The sequence below is a fragment of the Protopterus annectens genome, chromosome 8.part0, assembly GCF_019279795.1.
Source record: "Protopterus annectens isolate FY-2018-M chromosome 8.part0, PAN1.0, whole genome shotgun sequence".
Classification (NCBI taxonomy): domain Eukaryota; kingdom Metazoa; phylum Chordata; order Ceratodontiformes; family Protopteridae; genus Protopterus; species Protopterus annectens.
This window is the reverse complement of record NC_056741.1, coordinates 786,513,598-786,530,229: the sequence shown is the minus strand read 5'-3', so window position 1 is coordinate 786,530,229 and position 16,632 is coordinate 786,513,598. Positions and strand designations below refer to the sequence as shown.

The window sequence follows — 16,632 nt, the reverse complement described above, 5'->3', positions numbered from 1 at the left end:
CGAGCTGAGCATCGACTATCTGCCACTGCATCAGCTACAGCTCCTTGGAGGGAGTCTAAGTTCCTTTAAACAGATCCCTCTATAGTCTAGTGAAGTGGGTTAGGTAGTTTAGTGACCGTAAAGACAAAGTTGCTGACTAAAAAGATGCGCTTCCCATACCTATCCATCGTCTTGGAACATTTCTTTTTTGGTGCCATGGCATTCACTGCTACACCTTTTGCCAAAAACGGTTTGTCCTTTGGGGCTGTGATGTATTTATTTGGCCTCTTAGGAGTAGGTTCTACAAAGTCTGGGGTCTCCCAAACCTTCCGACAGATTAATCCAATAAGCTCATCGGAAGGTGGGGTCACCCAAGAATTCAAGGGCTAGACCCAAAGGCCTTCAGGTACACAGACTCCTTGGCCGAAGGGATTGTCGACTGCCAGTCAACCCTCTGCTTCAAAATTTCCAGGATGTCTCCAAAGAAGATATCTTCAGGAGGTGACCATGGGGGACACTTCTGCTTCATGAAGATCAGTGTTAGAAGTGACAGACGCCATTAGGTAGTCAAGATGGTTCCTCTTTGCAGGTCCTCTTCCGAAAGACCTCCTCAGTGGGATAATTCTAGAGAGGTTTTAGAAGATGGGGGATTCCCCTTATGGACAACCTGAGACCTATGGTCTCTGCGGTCTCGTGGACAGGAGAGGCCAAAGACACCTGCACATAGATGGGAGGAAGATCCAAGGGGGACTGTGTCTGAGACTATGAAGTAGTCAGCACCCTCATGACCTCAAAGGCTGTCAGCCCCTGCTCCAAAGAACACCCTGGATCCAAAAAAAAAAAAAGGTTGTGGGAGCTGAAAGCATCTCTGGTGTAGAAGACAGAAGCTCCGAGGCATAGGTGGGAGCTGAACTCACCCGTGCCAAAGCCCCAAAGGCAAGGTCGGATATGGAGAGATCTGTGCCGGCTCCAGAACCCGACTGGAGAGTGTCGGCTCCCAGTGGGACCCTGCTCTGACTGAGTGGAAACACTTGGGGCAGTTGTTGGATCTGAAGAACCAATGGGTTTCAGATCCGATACAGACACTAGTTGGATGTCGGAATCTTCCGGCTCCGAAACCAAAGGATGGATGGGAGGATGATCAGGCACCAAGGGGGAAGACTGTGACTTGTCCGATGCCTCTGGGTTCGGATCCAGAAGAAGTTTGGCCAAAGCTGGTGTCTTCAGTAACCTTTGCACCACTCCGTCCACATCTTCATCGGAGAGGTTCCTGGTCGACTGGGTGGAGAGGGGTGGGGGACCTTGTCTTAGTTAAGAAAGGTGAAGGGAGCAGACAAGGGATCGGCTTCAAGGAAGGAGATCAGCTCAAATATCTGAATTGAGGTGGCAAGGTGGATTTCACAGCCAAAGGTTCAGAAATGGTAGGCTTTGGAGCTGTAGGTTCTGACTGCTCCGAAAAAGTCTTGGCTTCAGTTTGAGCTGTCTGCTCTGTTGAATCAGAGCTGACAGTTTAGATACTTTCTGCTTCAGCTCCAAAGAAGAATTTGGAGCCGAAAATAGCCTCCGAGAAGACTTGGAAGATATAGCCTCAGAAAAAGGATTTTTTAACATCCCGTTCAGAATAAGCTTGTTCTTGTGCTCTAAGAGCGCTTTCTGTTTAAATCCATGACAAATTGAACAGGATTCTTATAGATGAAGAGGCCCCAAGCAATACACACACAGTGTGTGAATCACTAAGTGGCATCTTCTTCCCACATTGCTTACAATTCCTGACGCCAAGAGGCTTCCCTTCTTTTTGTGACATGTTTAGAAAGGAAAGGGACACACTCACAACCACTACATAAACCAGGACAGGAAAGAGTAGAAAAGTTTTTTTTTTTGTTTTTTTTTAAATCGCCCTTCAAGTTAAACAGATGAAAGGGGCAGCAGGAAAGGATAAAGAAAAAACATCCTCCAACTAAAAGCGGACGTTAGACAGGAATAAAGGTGTGAAACGTCCTCTAAGTAAAACGGGCATTGGTTAGACACTCTCTAACTTAAATGGATGCCAACCACAGAGAGAAAGGAGTAAAAGCAGTATAAACTGGCCTATCACACACTAAAGGTAAAGATACAAAGGTTGTTTAAAGGGAAAAAAACTATTAAGAGAAAACTGTTAAGAAATATAAAATGAAAACACTTAGCCCAGAGCTTGCAGGTAGAACCTCCTTGTTCACAGAGTGGCAATCAAAATCTGAGGAAGCTAGACGGGTGCATTATGTAAACAGGGATGCCCACAAGCTTATTTAAGACCTCATGCTTTTAGAATGGCAGAGACGGATCTGACCCATCAGTGAGAATAAAGGTGAGAATGACATCACATCAGCTATTCTACCACAATTCTGCAGATAACAGGCTAAAACAATATTGAAAATGTTTAGTCACCACTCAGCTGACAGCAATCACATGCTGCTTTCCTGTCATTAGATCCCTCCCCTGGTAAAGGTCAATTCATCCTGCGGCCGTAATGCTGAATGACAGATGCAGGAATCTCCAACACAGCACAACACAACATTTCACCAAATCTAATAACATAAAATAATTAGGAATGGAAACAGTCCAATGTGAAGATAGGGGCGATTCAAATTATCCACTGTTGTGGGCAATACCTCACATAACGTACAGCCGTTTGATAAACCCACCATAGCAGTAGATGTTCAAATACAGATCACAGCTGCAGAATCATTTTCCACAGACAGGAATGGACCTGCAAGCGGACATCCATCCATCAGGCCTGACTTCTACAGCTTTGGACATCCCGGAGGCAGGGTGATTTCCTCCCCACACCAGAGATGCAAGACTATTCTTTTTTTTGTGCAAAGGGAAATTTAATTACCCCAGTGAACAAACTGCTAGTGTGCACCCTGAAATAGTAGGTTAGGCAGTTACCTACTTAACAACCATGTTGCTCATTGTTATTCAATTGTGACATTGTAAACAATAAAATAAGTTCATATACATTAACAGAAAGAAAAAAAAATCAGCTTCCATTATCATCATGCTGTATACATATGTATACATTCAATATACATTTTCTTTTCAACGATTTTCATTCACTCCAACATCACTTAGGTTGCTCAATACCTGCCTTTCATTAAACCTCATTTCTCCTGAAAATGATTCTGTATGTGTTGTTCCCACAAATTCTGTTTATTTTTATGAAAATTGCTCTTCACCCTCTTGTAAGGATTGCAACTCCAGTTTGCTTAACTCCTTTACATTACGTAAAATTGTAACTGCTGTAGGTATAGACTTTTGATTTCCATTTTCAAATAACCTTTTTGGCAGCCAATAGCATTAAACGTAATAAGGCTTTACTACACCTGAAGAAGCAATTGTGAAAGCGCTTGTGTCTTCTGTTAATAAACTGGTACTTGAACGTATATCCGTGGATTTTTGCTGTTATTTTGGAACCATTCTCAGCCTGGATCTTTTGCCCTTTGTTTTCAAGGGACTTTATATTTGTTTCTGCTATATTGCTGCTTTTTGGGCTCTGTCTTTGCTGAAGGCTTTACTATGTCTACTTAACTGAGACCCTAAATCCCGGATCAAAATAAAAAAAAATTCCTTAGCTGCTACCATTTATTTTCCCAAAATTTATGTCAAAGCATTCTGAAGGGAATTTTAAAAATATCCCATCTCTAAATTTCCACAAAAGAGGTTCTCAATCACCTCTCTTACCTTCATTGCATCTCCAACATTTGCTGTCTACCTGAGGGAAAATCCTGTGAAGTCTACTCGGCTATAAAATATACTTATGCAAACACTTTGATGTAAAAATCATAAATCTTTTGGACTTTGTAGCATAATTTACAAGCCTTACAGATTACTTTCCATTGTTCCTTCACAGATTACCTTATCAGTCTCTTTGTTTTCAGACTTTTCTAGCATTCTCTGATTAATTTGTTACAAGTGACATGCAATAATTTATACAACCTGTAAAGAAATTGGACACTTATTTGTGCTACATGTCTGGCTGAGGTGTTGTACAGAAATTCACATTAACCTGTGTATTATATGTCACCATGACTAGCTATGATATTGTAAATAAGTTCTTACATGTTGATTTATAATCTATTTATACAGAATGTTTTAAAGACTTGAACAGTGCCCTTTTACATTTCTAACTGCACATATTTGTGAAGAAAGATTCTAAAGGCAAATTGTCCCAGATTCAGCTGCTATGTGTTACTGTCAGAAGCTGAAAGACAAGAAAGAACTTTTAAAAAACAGCTGGTGGTTGATTTTCAAAATATGAAATGAAAATTAGAACTGGAACAGTTAACAGTTAGGGTAGTCTATAAAAGAGCATCCTGAAGACAGTTAAAGTCAGTTGCAGTTAACAGCCAGTTGTGAGCAGTTCACAGATGTACTGCGTAGCAGATACCCCAAAAGGGCTGTCATTTATTTATTTTATTGTTGTTGTATTAATTTAGTATAAATCAGGACAGTGTTATTTAGTTAGGAAATTATAATTAATCAGTTAGATCAGAGTTTTTCTGAATGTTGGGTTTGTATCCTACAGTACTGACTTCATTTTTCTTGTAATTGAGTTCTATTTATTTATTGGAAATTACTGTTTTATATTTTTAATCATTTTGTACATTCTTAAATATTTTAACAACTTACATTGTGGCTGGTCAATCAGTGTTTTCTTTAGTGATTTGAGTGTGTGGACACTTGCCTTGATAACTTCCTGTGCCACTTTGAAAGCCTGACTATTTAGATCATTTGCTATTTGTTTTAATATTTAATTTTCGTAACTGGACACCCCTTTAAAAGGCATGAAGAGAGACTGAATGGTGGCAGCATTACTGTATTATTTTGGGGAAGGGACACAGCTGGAAATCTGTGCCAGGCTTTCCCAGAAGTGTTTGGATGTGTGATATTTAATTTAAGTGCGAGTGTATCAGAGGTCTTTAACTGGGATACAGTGCTCTGAAGTGTGTAATAAGGACTTATATTTGGGGTGGACAGAAGAAAACAGTCCCGTCTCAGGTTATAGAATGTATTCTTCTTGTACTCATAAATGAAAATTGTGAAATATTAATCCTGTTTAAGGGACAGTCTCACACTGGAGTCAATAGTGAGGATTGAAGCTCCTTAGTTACTGACCCAGGATAGTGGGAGACATCACATTTGGTGGCAGCTCAGTGAGATATTATCTGGATGTCACACTGTTGTTGGCAGTCCTGTGGGATATTGTCTGGATGTCACATTAATTGGTGCCAGTGTTGTGGGATTTTTAATTTGACTTCAGTAGCCTGTGGGTAGTCATTAAGGTGTGCACTCTCAAACATCCACAAAAGTAAACATACAGAATCTCAGTTCACCACAGTTTTATTTATTTTTAGTTAGCTAGTCAGGGACAACAGGACTATAGTAAGCTGATAAAGAACCAGTTGGGCAAGAAATGTGTAGCCAGAGGACTAGTGCATGCCAACCTGACTAAAGAAGCAACAACTTCAGCTTTAGTTGCAGATTCAGCTCAGACCAGCTGTTCGGAGGATATCCAAGTCTGGTATTGGGGATGTGCAGCCTTCTGAGACAGGATAGTCCACATTTTCTTCATGGGACATGAGAAAACATCTAGACTTAAGGAGACTGGAACTGGAGGCTGAAGAAAGGGTGAGAATGCAACGTCTGGAGGCTGAGGAGAAGCAGCGTTAATATGAACTGGAGGCCAGATGACTAGAGACTGAAGAGTGACTGCGCCTGGAAGCCCAACAACAGGAGGCTGAGGAAAGGGAGAAACAGCGTCAATATGAACTGGAAGCCAAACGTCAGGAGACTGAGACCTTTAGAAGCCGAGGAAAATGAGAGACAACCTTGGCATGAAGTGGAGCTTCTTACCCTTTGAGAGGGTTATGGGGGTAATAGGGAAGGGAATAACCAGACCCCAGAAGCTGAAAAGGTCAGTAAACATTTTCCTCAATACAGCAATGGGGATGACTTTGACAGTTTTATTCATATATTTGAGAGGGTATGCAGACAGTATGATGTTGACCGTGAAGCTCTGGGTTTGGCTCCTGACTCTCTTACTCCATGGTAAAGCTGTTTAGGGCATGTCAAAACTGTCTGATGTACATTGTTTGAATTGCGTTAAAGTTAAGAACTGTCTTTTAGATTGTTTTAAACTAACACCTGAAGCTTATAGAAAAAGGTTTTGTGAACACAGACGCAAGGCAGATGAAAGTGTATGTGATTCTATTTCATTTAGGTACTTACTTTCACATTTGGGTGAGTGGGTGTCAGGTCACCACTTTTGAAAGACTGGCAGACCTTTTGGTTAGGGAAGAAGCCCTCAGTACTTTGCCTGATGACATGAGAATCTGGTTAGCAGACAGAGTGCGACTCTGCAGAGGAGTTGGGGAGAAATGGGGATCTCTACTTAGCAAGCAGAGCACCAATACATAATAAAGGAATACCCAATGTTGTACATGGACATTAGGGAACCCATGGGGTAGTCTAAACCACTCCAGCAGAGTACACTAGTAACAGGAAACTACTAGTCCAAGTACATGGTTAGGGATTAGATGTTTCAAGTATAACCAGAAGGATAGCAGTCAAATGTCCATCGAGGCAAGGTGAGAAACAAAAGGTGAGGAAGGCAGTAAGTGGTGATGACAAACTGCCAGGAGTAAGTTGTTTGGAAACAACAGGGGTGCCAAACTATCACCAAAATGGATATCCTATCTTAGTAGATGGTAAACATGTTACTGCTAAGAGATAGACACCTTCTGATATAACTGCTGTGAGGCTTGCAGTGGTTAGAGGAGACCAGTACTTGTTTGGACAGTGCACTCCAGTGAGAGCTTTGGGAGGGACTCCATTTCAAATACCTTTGGCTGAAATTCATCTTGACTGGGAGAGTGGAAGAGGAAGCAAGTGCGTAGGTGTGTTTGAGGACATTTCTGCAGATTTCCTAATAGGGAATGACTTTGATGATGTAGTACCTTGTGTACATTCAGTGACACACAGTCAAGCTTGGAGACAGGCATGTAGGTCCGGTAGCCTGGGGGAAACCCAGACAGATCTCATATCTGAAGCTGGGACTGGTGTGGTGGCAGCTTCAGAGAAGGAGCTATCCTGTAGCAGTAAATTTGAAAGTGAGCCACAGCTGCTGGGAGGTACTGGTGTTCCCTTGGAAAAGGTAACTGCAAGGATGGGGGGAGTGAAGGATACCTAGATTGAAAGAGAGGTACAGCTGTCAGAAGTTACTAGGTTTCTTTTGGAAGGGGAACTTTGGAGGGTCACAAATAAAGAGTTGAAACAGACTCAGCTTACTGACCCTACATTAGAAAGCTTGAGAGAGATCACTAAGGAACCATCTGAGGTTCAAGCAAGAGGAAGTCCCTATATGGGAACAAAGGTTTGCTGTATAAAGGGCGGACTCCTGGAGGTGGGCTAGAAGCCAAAGTAGTATGGCAGTTGGTAGAGCCTACCGCCTGCCACTTCTAGCTATACTCCCTAATTTTCCTCGTGCAGGTGATATTGGGGAAGAGAAGGAAAGTTTGCTGAATAGAAGGTGGACTCCTAAGGGAGGGGTGGAAGGTGAGGTAGTGCGGCAGTTGGTAGAGCCTAGAGCCTACCATCTGCCACTTACAGCTATAGTTCTTAATATTCCTTTTGTAGGTGATGTGGATGTAAAAAAGGCAGCAAATACTTTTCTAGAAATTTTCAACAGGGTAGGTTTTCCAAGGGAGACACTGAGTGACCAAGGTGCCAATTTCATGTCAGACCTGCTGACTTGTTTGTGGAAGTGTTGTGGGATGAAACATTTAAAGACCATTCCCAGAGTAATAGTCTTGTGGACAGGTTAAACTCTACATTAAAGACTATGCTACAGGTATTTGCTGACCCGTTTAAAAGGGCAAAGTTAACCATTAAACCCAGTAAGTGTCAGGTGGGTATATCAGAGATCACTTACTTTGGACACAGAGTGGAGAGTGGTAGGATTAGGCCAGAACCTGTCAAAGTGGAAGCTATTCAAGTGTGACCAGTTCATGTTACTAAAAAGAAAGGGAGAGCTGTCTAGACACAGTAGGGTACTGTGGAAAATTTGTGCCCAGTTGTGGTGCAATGACTGCACCCCCTACTGACTCAACTAGGAGAAAAAAAAATAAGGTAGCGTGGACTAAAGATTGTGATCAGGCAGTTTCAAACTTAAGGAGATTTTGGGAGGACCCCCTGTGTTGGCCAGCCCAGATTATAGTGAAGAGTTTGTTGTGCAAATGGATGCTTTGGATTGTGGAGTGGGAGCTGTGGTCAGCCAAGTTGCCTCAGAAGGAGAACGCTGTAGTGGGGTCAATAATGCCAATGCAAATGGATTGCCCAGGAGAGGAGTAGGTTGACATTCCCAGACAGCCCCATTTTTTTCTCAAGGGTCTTGTTTTTCAAAGGTCACTTGAAAACCATGCTTGAGTCATGGGGAGGGGGGGGGGGGATGTGAAGAAATTAGACACATTTGTGCTTGCATGTCTGGCTGAGGTTTTGTACATAATTTCAGATTAATCTGCATATTTATGATACTACCATGACTAGCTATGATATTGTAAATAAGTTAGTTCTTACATGTTGATTTATAATCGGTTTGTAAAGAATGTTTTAAAGACTTGAACAATGTCCTTTTACATTTCTAACTGCACGTTTGTGAAGAAAGATTCTAAAGGCAAACGGTCTCAGATTTAGCTGATCTGCAGATGATGTCATTGGAATACTTTCAGTTGCTATGTGTTACTGTCAGAAGCTGAAAGACGGGAAGGAACTTTTAGAAAACAGCTGTTGGTTTATTTTCAAAATACGATATGAAAATTAGAACTGGAACAGTTATTGACAGGCTGAAGACAGCTGAAGTCAGTCAGTTGCAGTTAACAGCTAATTGTGAGTAGTTCACAGATGTACTGTGCAGTGGATACACAAAAAGGACTCATCAAGAACTGTAAGCCTACCTTTGCTCTGCTGTAGTAATTTAGTTTAGATCAGGGACAGTGTTCTTTAATTAGTTGGGAAATTGTAATTAATCAGATCAGTTACAGTTTTTCTGAATGTTGGATTTTTATCTGACAGTATTGATTTAATTGTCCAGGTGATTGAGTTCTGTTTGTTTATTGGAAATTACTGTTTTATATTTCTAATCATTTTGCTCATTATTAAATATTTTTATTAGCTTACAGTGTGGCTGGTCAATTAGTGTTTTCTTTAGTGATCTGAGTGTGCTTATACTTGCCTTGATAACTTCCTAGACTACACCGAACTTCTGGCTGCTTAGGTCATTTGCTACTATTTGTTTTAATGTGGCAGCACTACAGTATTATTTTGGGGATGGGATATGGCTGGAAATCTGTGTAAGGCTTTCCCAGAAGTGCTTGGATGTGTAAAATTTAGTTTAAATGTGAGTGTATCAGAGGTCTTAAACTGGGAAACATTGCTCTGAAGTGTGTAATAAGGAGTTATATTTGGGGTGGACAGAAGAATCCAGTCCAGTCCCAGGTTATAGAGTGTGTTCTTGTTGCGCTCATAGAGGAAAATTGTGAAATATTAATTCCTGTTTAAGTGAAAGTCTCACAAAGGAGTCATTACTGAGGATTGAAGCTCCTTAGTTACTGAACCAGGATAGTGGGAGACATCACATTATTTGGTGTCAGTCCTGTGGGATAGTGTCTGGACATCACACACCATACTAATTATCCCTTTTTAATAACCCCATCTGCTCTAAAATGAAAATCTCCACCACAGCTGATTTTTCACTTAACATTTCCCAATCCCTTTGCTTATACACTTATCAATCACTGTTACGACTTCTGTTGGAATATCAAAGCTGGCTTCTATTTCACTTTCAAAAGTGCTGGTTTGTGCTGTACCCTGTGGACTCTCGTTCAGAGATGCAAAGGCCAAAAGCTTGAGCTGCAGTCATCCACCTGGTCCCTCACACTGCTCCTAAGTACTTATTCTTTCTCATATACTCATTTAGATATTCCAGAGAGAAGGAATAGGGACAAGTTAAGTCCAGAGATGTCTTTATAAGCCTCCAGTTTCTACAAAAGAGAGTTCACTATGGTGAAAGTACAGCTGATGTTATCTTTTCAGAGATATCAAACTTCAGGTCCTCAGATTCCTCATAGCAATCTACGGAGGAAGGAGTCCCCTGGTAGAAGTGCCTGCACCGTCAACATGTAGGATGTCAAACATGAGACTAGTAAGCACTGGGTTGTCAGGTGACAGGTATCCAAAACACTAAGGTAATACTATTAGGTGGAAGGCAGGACAGAATAAACTGACAGGATTAAGGATTTAGAACTAGGGATAGTGAAAGATGGAAACAGGTAGATGGAGAGTACAGCAGAGGATATAAAAAAAATGAAATTTGGAACTGAAGATGTGGACAGTTATAGCAAAGGGGATGTTGGAACAATCCTCCCAGTAAGGCAACGTTCTCTCCTTCCGACAGGGTAAGCTTCAGTGCAACAGCCTTGACTGACCCAGAGTACCAAGGGAATCTTTTGAACCCTGCAATGTTTACAAATCCTAAATATTGGCACTTTTTTCCAAGAGCTCCAGTATGACCATGTCATGCTTTCAGGACCATCAAGTAACTTAAGTTCCAAGACTGTATTGTGTTACTTTTCAGACAGATTGTGAACACCAGGGCCCTTCTTGCATATGCAATTTAGCTGTGGATAGCCTCCTAGGGAAACTGGTGCGACTGTTCTGTCACTGCAATACAATATCCACAGTGCTATTTCTGTATTCCATTTTTCCTTACTTCTACATCATCTGTTATTTCTCTCTATTCATAGCTCAAACCTTGCTCAGCAACCCTCATGGCATTATGACACATGTACCGTATTGACTGTGTATATGTTGAATATATGCTCTAAGACAGCTAGCAATTATTACTACCTTACTGTGTTCTACGAAGTTGTTGTCTTTCGGCTTTTCCCGGTTAGGGGTTGCCACAGCGGAACTCCGGTCCATTAATGATTGGCAGCAGATTTTGATGAACGCAGAGGTGCCAGCTCAACCTTCAACGAAGGCACGCCCATTTACGCATGTCTTTCGAACACCCACCCAACCTCGGGGAGGACATGCAGACTCCACACAGAAGGCATTCCCCGCACTCCAGCCGAGAATCGAACGGGGAGAAGTACTGTGTTCTAATATTTTTACTAAGTATAAGAAATCTACTGGAATTAAATGAAGTGCTGAGTGTGTTCACTTTTTAGGGAAATCATTACAAGGTCATGATTTGTCTATTAGCCTGGTATTTTATATCACACCACTAGTAAAACTGGATGCTTTACTTTCGGCTGTAATATTAGGTCCTAGCAGAGTGCTTGGCTGACATTCTGTTTTTCACAGTTTTAGTTTATGAACACATTTACTCTTACAAGTTTAGTATAACTACCATAAAGTATGGACAGGCGTCAAGCTTGCTACCTCACAAGTAATCTAGGTTGCCATTTTTCGAGGAGAGAGAGACAGACGTAATAACAACCAGTTTCTGAGAGATGCTTCTTAGGCAGGACAAGTGCTTGTACATTTCCACCAGATGCAGACACTGTTCCTTCTCATTTTGAAATACTAGTAGACATGTGGTCCAATTTAATGTCAGTTCTGATATCACTTTAGGCACGAAAGAAGGATTGAATTTAAAAGCCACAATGTCTTTAGATCCTTACAAATTAAGGCTGGTAGCTTAGAAACTCTTCTTGCTGAGGCTCATGCCACTACTCTCATCATCTTCTAAGCTAAGAATTTTAGTGGTGATGTAATTGTAGTCGCAAAAAGGGGGAGAGAGTCCCCTTGGAGTTTCAAGTGAAGTATTTTGGCCCAAGGCAAAAAAATATATATTCAAGGAAATATTAAGCTTTAAGCATTCTGTAAAGCAGAATCTTCATATTAAAAAGACAGCCTTCACAAGACAAAACATAGTGGCTTCTATCAAATGAAGCATACTTTTTGGTGATGTTTTCTGGGGATGTCATCCCCCTCAAAAAGATCCCCAAAATAATAACTGCTTACAACGCAACACAATAACAGCAGAGTGAGTAAAGATTTAACAAAATAAAAAAGGGAATTCCATACTGGCTACTTACACAGTAGTGCCCTGGAAATCATCTGGCAAACCCAATCAATTTTCCTTGTGACAAAAAAGAAATGAAAGTGTTAAGGGTGTCTTTCCCTTTCCTACTAAGCATCTCACTGGTATCCCTGATATAAGGAGGAGGTCAACACCATTCTGGATCTCCAAAACTCAAAGTCAGGCCAGATGAAAAAGCATTTCTACCAGTGGCTATTTCCTAATCATGGTGAACAATAAGGCATCATCCTTTCTTGGGTAAGATTTAGAGGCACAAAATCAAACCAAACCAATTTTATTTAAATTAGTGTAATATCTGAGATTATAAACCCACTGAATAAAGGGGAGACAAAAGGTCTATCCATGTGCCACCATGAAAAGGGGTCCCCCATGCCTTAATCTGAAACCATATCTTTTAATGAGCAACTTGTCATGTTTGTTCTACAATGAGAGTGATTATATCACAACTAAATAACTTATTTAACAAGGCCTAAAGCTGGTACACAGCTTTTTTTTTTCTATGTTGTTTTTGCCTCTGTGCCTACCAACCATCATGCCTCCGTCCTACTGGACTAGAGGATATTCATTTTCCTCTGATGTGGAGATTCCCCAGAACCACATTGATGACAGTCTTCCAGAGGGGTTGTCATTCATGCAGACATTAAGGTTGCTCGTATCCTCATTGCCAGCTATGACACCTGAATGGTCTAATCCTGCCTATTAAGTGGGGAAGGCGCTACCCACACAAATCAGGAGACAAACAGCATCTTCCCCTGTGAGTGCATGGGAAGGCTACAACCAGACAGTGGATTTAGTGGGCTGAATGCCTGCCCCAGGACATCTATGCAACCCTGCACCTCCTCTAAGGGATTGTGACAGTATGCACTCTGGAAGAGCACAGCCTTCCTCCCCTACCAGTTCTGTCGGTGTTTTGAAAAGACAGGGTTAGTTATGTACTCTACTGCTTCAATAAGAAAGACAGGTTTAAATGGTGATAACTTTAAAAGCATCCTACAATAGGCAACATTCTCAGCTGACAAACAGGAAAGATAATTACATTACTGTCATGTCAGTAAGAGAGTGAATGTGTGTTCTCTTTCTGTCTCATTGGGCCTAGTCATGTGTTAAACTGGAACATCTAGATTTCGCAGTACATCCATACTAAAGACGACCGAATCCAGCTACTCTAGCTTTTCATCTTATGTCTGTTGACATATCAAGTCAGGCAACGTGTGTGTGTGTGTGTGTGTGTGTGTGTGTGTGTGGTCCCTCTCAATCATATTAGAAAGCGAAGGGGCCAAGTACCAACTAACACTCAAATATTGTGCAAATTATATAGCACTGACTTGGAACAGATGTGCCTGAACTTCAACGGATTTGTCCCCGATTTCTGCAGTCTGTGGGCTGAGAGGTATGACAAAAAGGTTAACACTGAAAAATTAATGATCCAAAAATTAAAAAAGCCCATCAGAGAAGTGAAAATGATGCACAGAGAGTTCAGTTCTGTGGCAGTCAGAAAAAGAGCTGATAGGAAGATGGAAAGAACACCTGCAACTACTGACACTGATACTGACAGATAATGGTAGGGAGTTCCAAAAGACCTTTGGAATTAAAGATGTTGCAGATATGATCCAAGCAAGAACTGACATGAGACATATATTTAAAAATATTCAGCAACAGCATCAAAGTCACACAGAATGGCAAGCAAAACTGAGCAAGACAACTGCCATGGGAAAATAAATGTTTACAGCAACTACAATACAGAAAATAAGGATAAAATGTTATCTTGAAAGATATAATCTGTAGAATACTTGAAAAACAACCAGAAGCTTCATTTTCCAGTTCTACAGAATATCCAAACTGGTGTGTGCAAAAATAAAAACAATATTAAGTTTATTCCTAAACCACTCACTTTGTACTTAATTGTTTTGTGATGTTTCAGGATGATCTTTAAAAATCACAGCAGAATTAAATTTAGGCAGTAAAAAGAAATCTGTATTGTCTGGTTCCATAGCACAAAGGGAAGGTGACCATGGTTCAATTAGCAGTCTCAACATTGAGGGAACCAGGTAGGGAGGGACAGAAGTGAAGAGAGATGATCTACTAGCCTCTTGGGGGGGACATGCAGTCAGAGTCTAACTGTGAAGTGCAATTTCAATGGTGAAGACTACAGAAACCCCCTTCTGTGCTTTGAGAGTGGAACAGAGACTTGTGAAAGGAAATGCTGCTTGAAAAAGTGAGGGAATGTCTTTCACAGACAGCTGAATGCACCTCCCCAACTCTGCGCTATGCCGAGTATATGTAGGGAGGTTAGAGCTGAAAACAGAAAATTAAAATCATGAACCATTCCTGATGGCCGACTGAATAATGGCCCCTCTTGGTCGACAGAAAACAACAAATAGGCCAGTTGGTTTGAGGAAGGGGTTGATGATCAACAGGGACTGGGAGCAAAGTCCACAAATAAATAAACAATGACATTTTTTATCTGAGTAAATGACAGTTTTACACCACAGAAATATATGTAACATTTCGCTAAATGGCTAAGGAAAACCTGCCATTTTCATTAAAATTTCAGGCAACAAATTTAAATCTCAAATGCACAAACATCATTGCAGGTACTCACTCGAGGCAGTCTTCAGATATGCTTTAACTTTACATATGAAATTCAGAGAGACCTGCTTTAGCTGACATACTAAAACAGTCCTGTAACAGAAATCAGTTCTAAAGTGCTGGACAGTTCTGTAGGATTAGCTCCAAAACTAAATGAGGCAAATCCTATTTTTCTATAATATCACAGTCTTTGATCACTTAGTAGAAAGATTAACAGTAAACTATTCTGGAAGGGTTTAATCTCAGCAAAACTGTCAGTACCAGCAGTAGGGTAGTAAAGTCAGTCAGAACCTAAGTATCATATACTGCAACTAAGAAAACAAATGGGATAAAACTGAATTGCGTATAAGCTGCTTCATGCTTTCAACAAGTATAATGTTAAAAAATGAAATTTAAACATACTTTTTTTCTGACCAGCCAGGAACGAACAAAGGCCTGAATTGTAATAACAGCTTTTTTGGTTCTCTTATATGTTATTCTCTCAGCCTTTCCTTTCTGCCAGGCGCACACATACTTCTGCATTATTAATACAGCACTTCTTTGCTTAAGGAATAATGCCCTTTGCTTGAATCCTTTGTATGTTGCCTTAATCAAAGTGGCTGCATGGTTTTCCTAGAAAAAAAAAACATTAGATAACGTATTTAAACATGGAATAAACTAGAAAGTGTGAACTTGATAATGCAACTCTACAACAACTGAATTTAACTACCAAGTAATAACAGGTAATTCCAGACATACAAATTATCAAATCTCCTGAACTACAAAACTGGCCCTTGGTACTATTTTTAAGTAAATTCCAACCAGAAATTGTAAAATAAATTTATCCTGATATTCTGCACCCATACTAAATGTACCAGAATCACTAAGTGCTTTTATTACATTTTAATTTGCAGAGTCACAAAATTTGTGTGATGCAATAGCAGCCATACTTGCACGACTATTTTCATTGTTTCTTTTTCATTAAATAAATCTGATTTATACTAAATACACAAAGTCTTAGCACATTTAAAATGACTTCACTTCAAAAGAAGATGAATTGCACAGTTCTGCTAAGTATTCAGTGCCACATTTCAGACCCCCCCCCTCCTCCCACTTGTTCGAGTGCCAAAGGTGGCAGAGAAGTCTAGCAGATCTGCCCTTTCACTTCATACAGCAGACAAGACATATGAAAAGATGCTCATTTTTAATGCTGTCTGGTCAAAAATGAGAGTACTACATCTGCTTATGTACTGCTGCAGTATAGTTCCTTCCTTTTCTTCATATAAAAAGAGTTCCCAACTCTTAAGCTTAACCTTAGTTATGCTTGCGTCATAGCACTTTAATTTCCTGAGATGGAGTTTTACTGAGGTCAGTAAACCGTGTGTTGTGGCTTACAATGAAAAGGTAACAATTCTGTAAAATCTTACCATAACAGTAGATGCCCTTCTCTTCACTGTTGCAATATTCATAACTAAAAGGATCCCCTCACAAGGGTAGTCTGACGTCCAGCCAGTACACCAAAGCCTAAGGGTTGTTATAGGGATGTCGTACGTCACACGTATGCTCCCCGCTCATGGCACTTGGGCATAAAGCTGACATATGGAGTCCCAGGAGGAGCAACAGTCCAAGGCAAAGAGGAGAACATGTGCATCCATTACAGAAAAAGAGAGAAGAGAATAGGTGGAGGACAGAGGCAGTGAATACTGCAACAGTGAAGAGAAGGATATCTACTGTTAAGGCAAGATTACACACAACTGTACTATGTCCTTCCATATCACTGTTGCAGTATTCACAACTAAAGGGAAAGTACAAAAGCTCAAGAAGAAAGTTGGGAGGAGGGAGGTGCAGAAGAACCCTCCAGAAAACCATGCAGGATAGCTCTGGTAAAGCTAGCCCTTGTCCTGGAAACAAGGTCCAATTTGTAATGCTTAATAAAAGTATGA

The 16,632-nt window shown here is 40.7% G+C and overlaps 1 protein-coding gene across 1 annotated transcript in view; it reads right to left on the bottom strand.

Moving 5' to 3' along the window:
- ASPM (assembly factor for spindle microtubules) overlaps positions 1-16,632 on the bottom strand; it is a 2,279,206-nt gene that overhangs the window by 544,275 nt on the left and 1,718,299 nt on the right. The window contains exon 23 of the mRNA XM_044080257.1: positions 15,113-15,322. Coding sequence (XP_043936192.1) covers positions 15,113-15,322 — 210 coding nt within the window. The remainder of the gene's footprint in view (positions 1-15,112; positions 15,323-16,632) is intronic.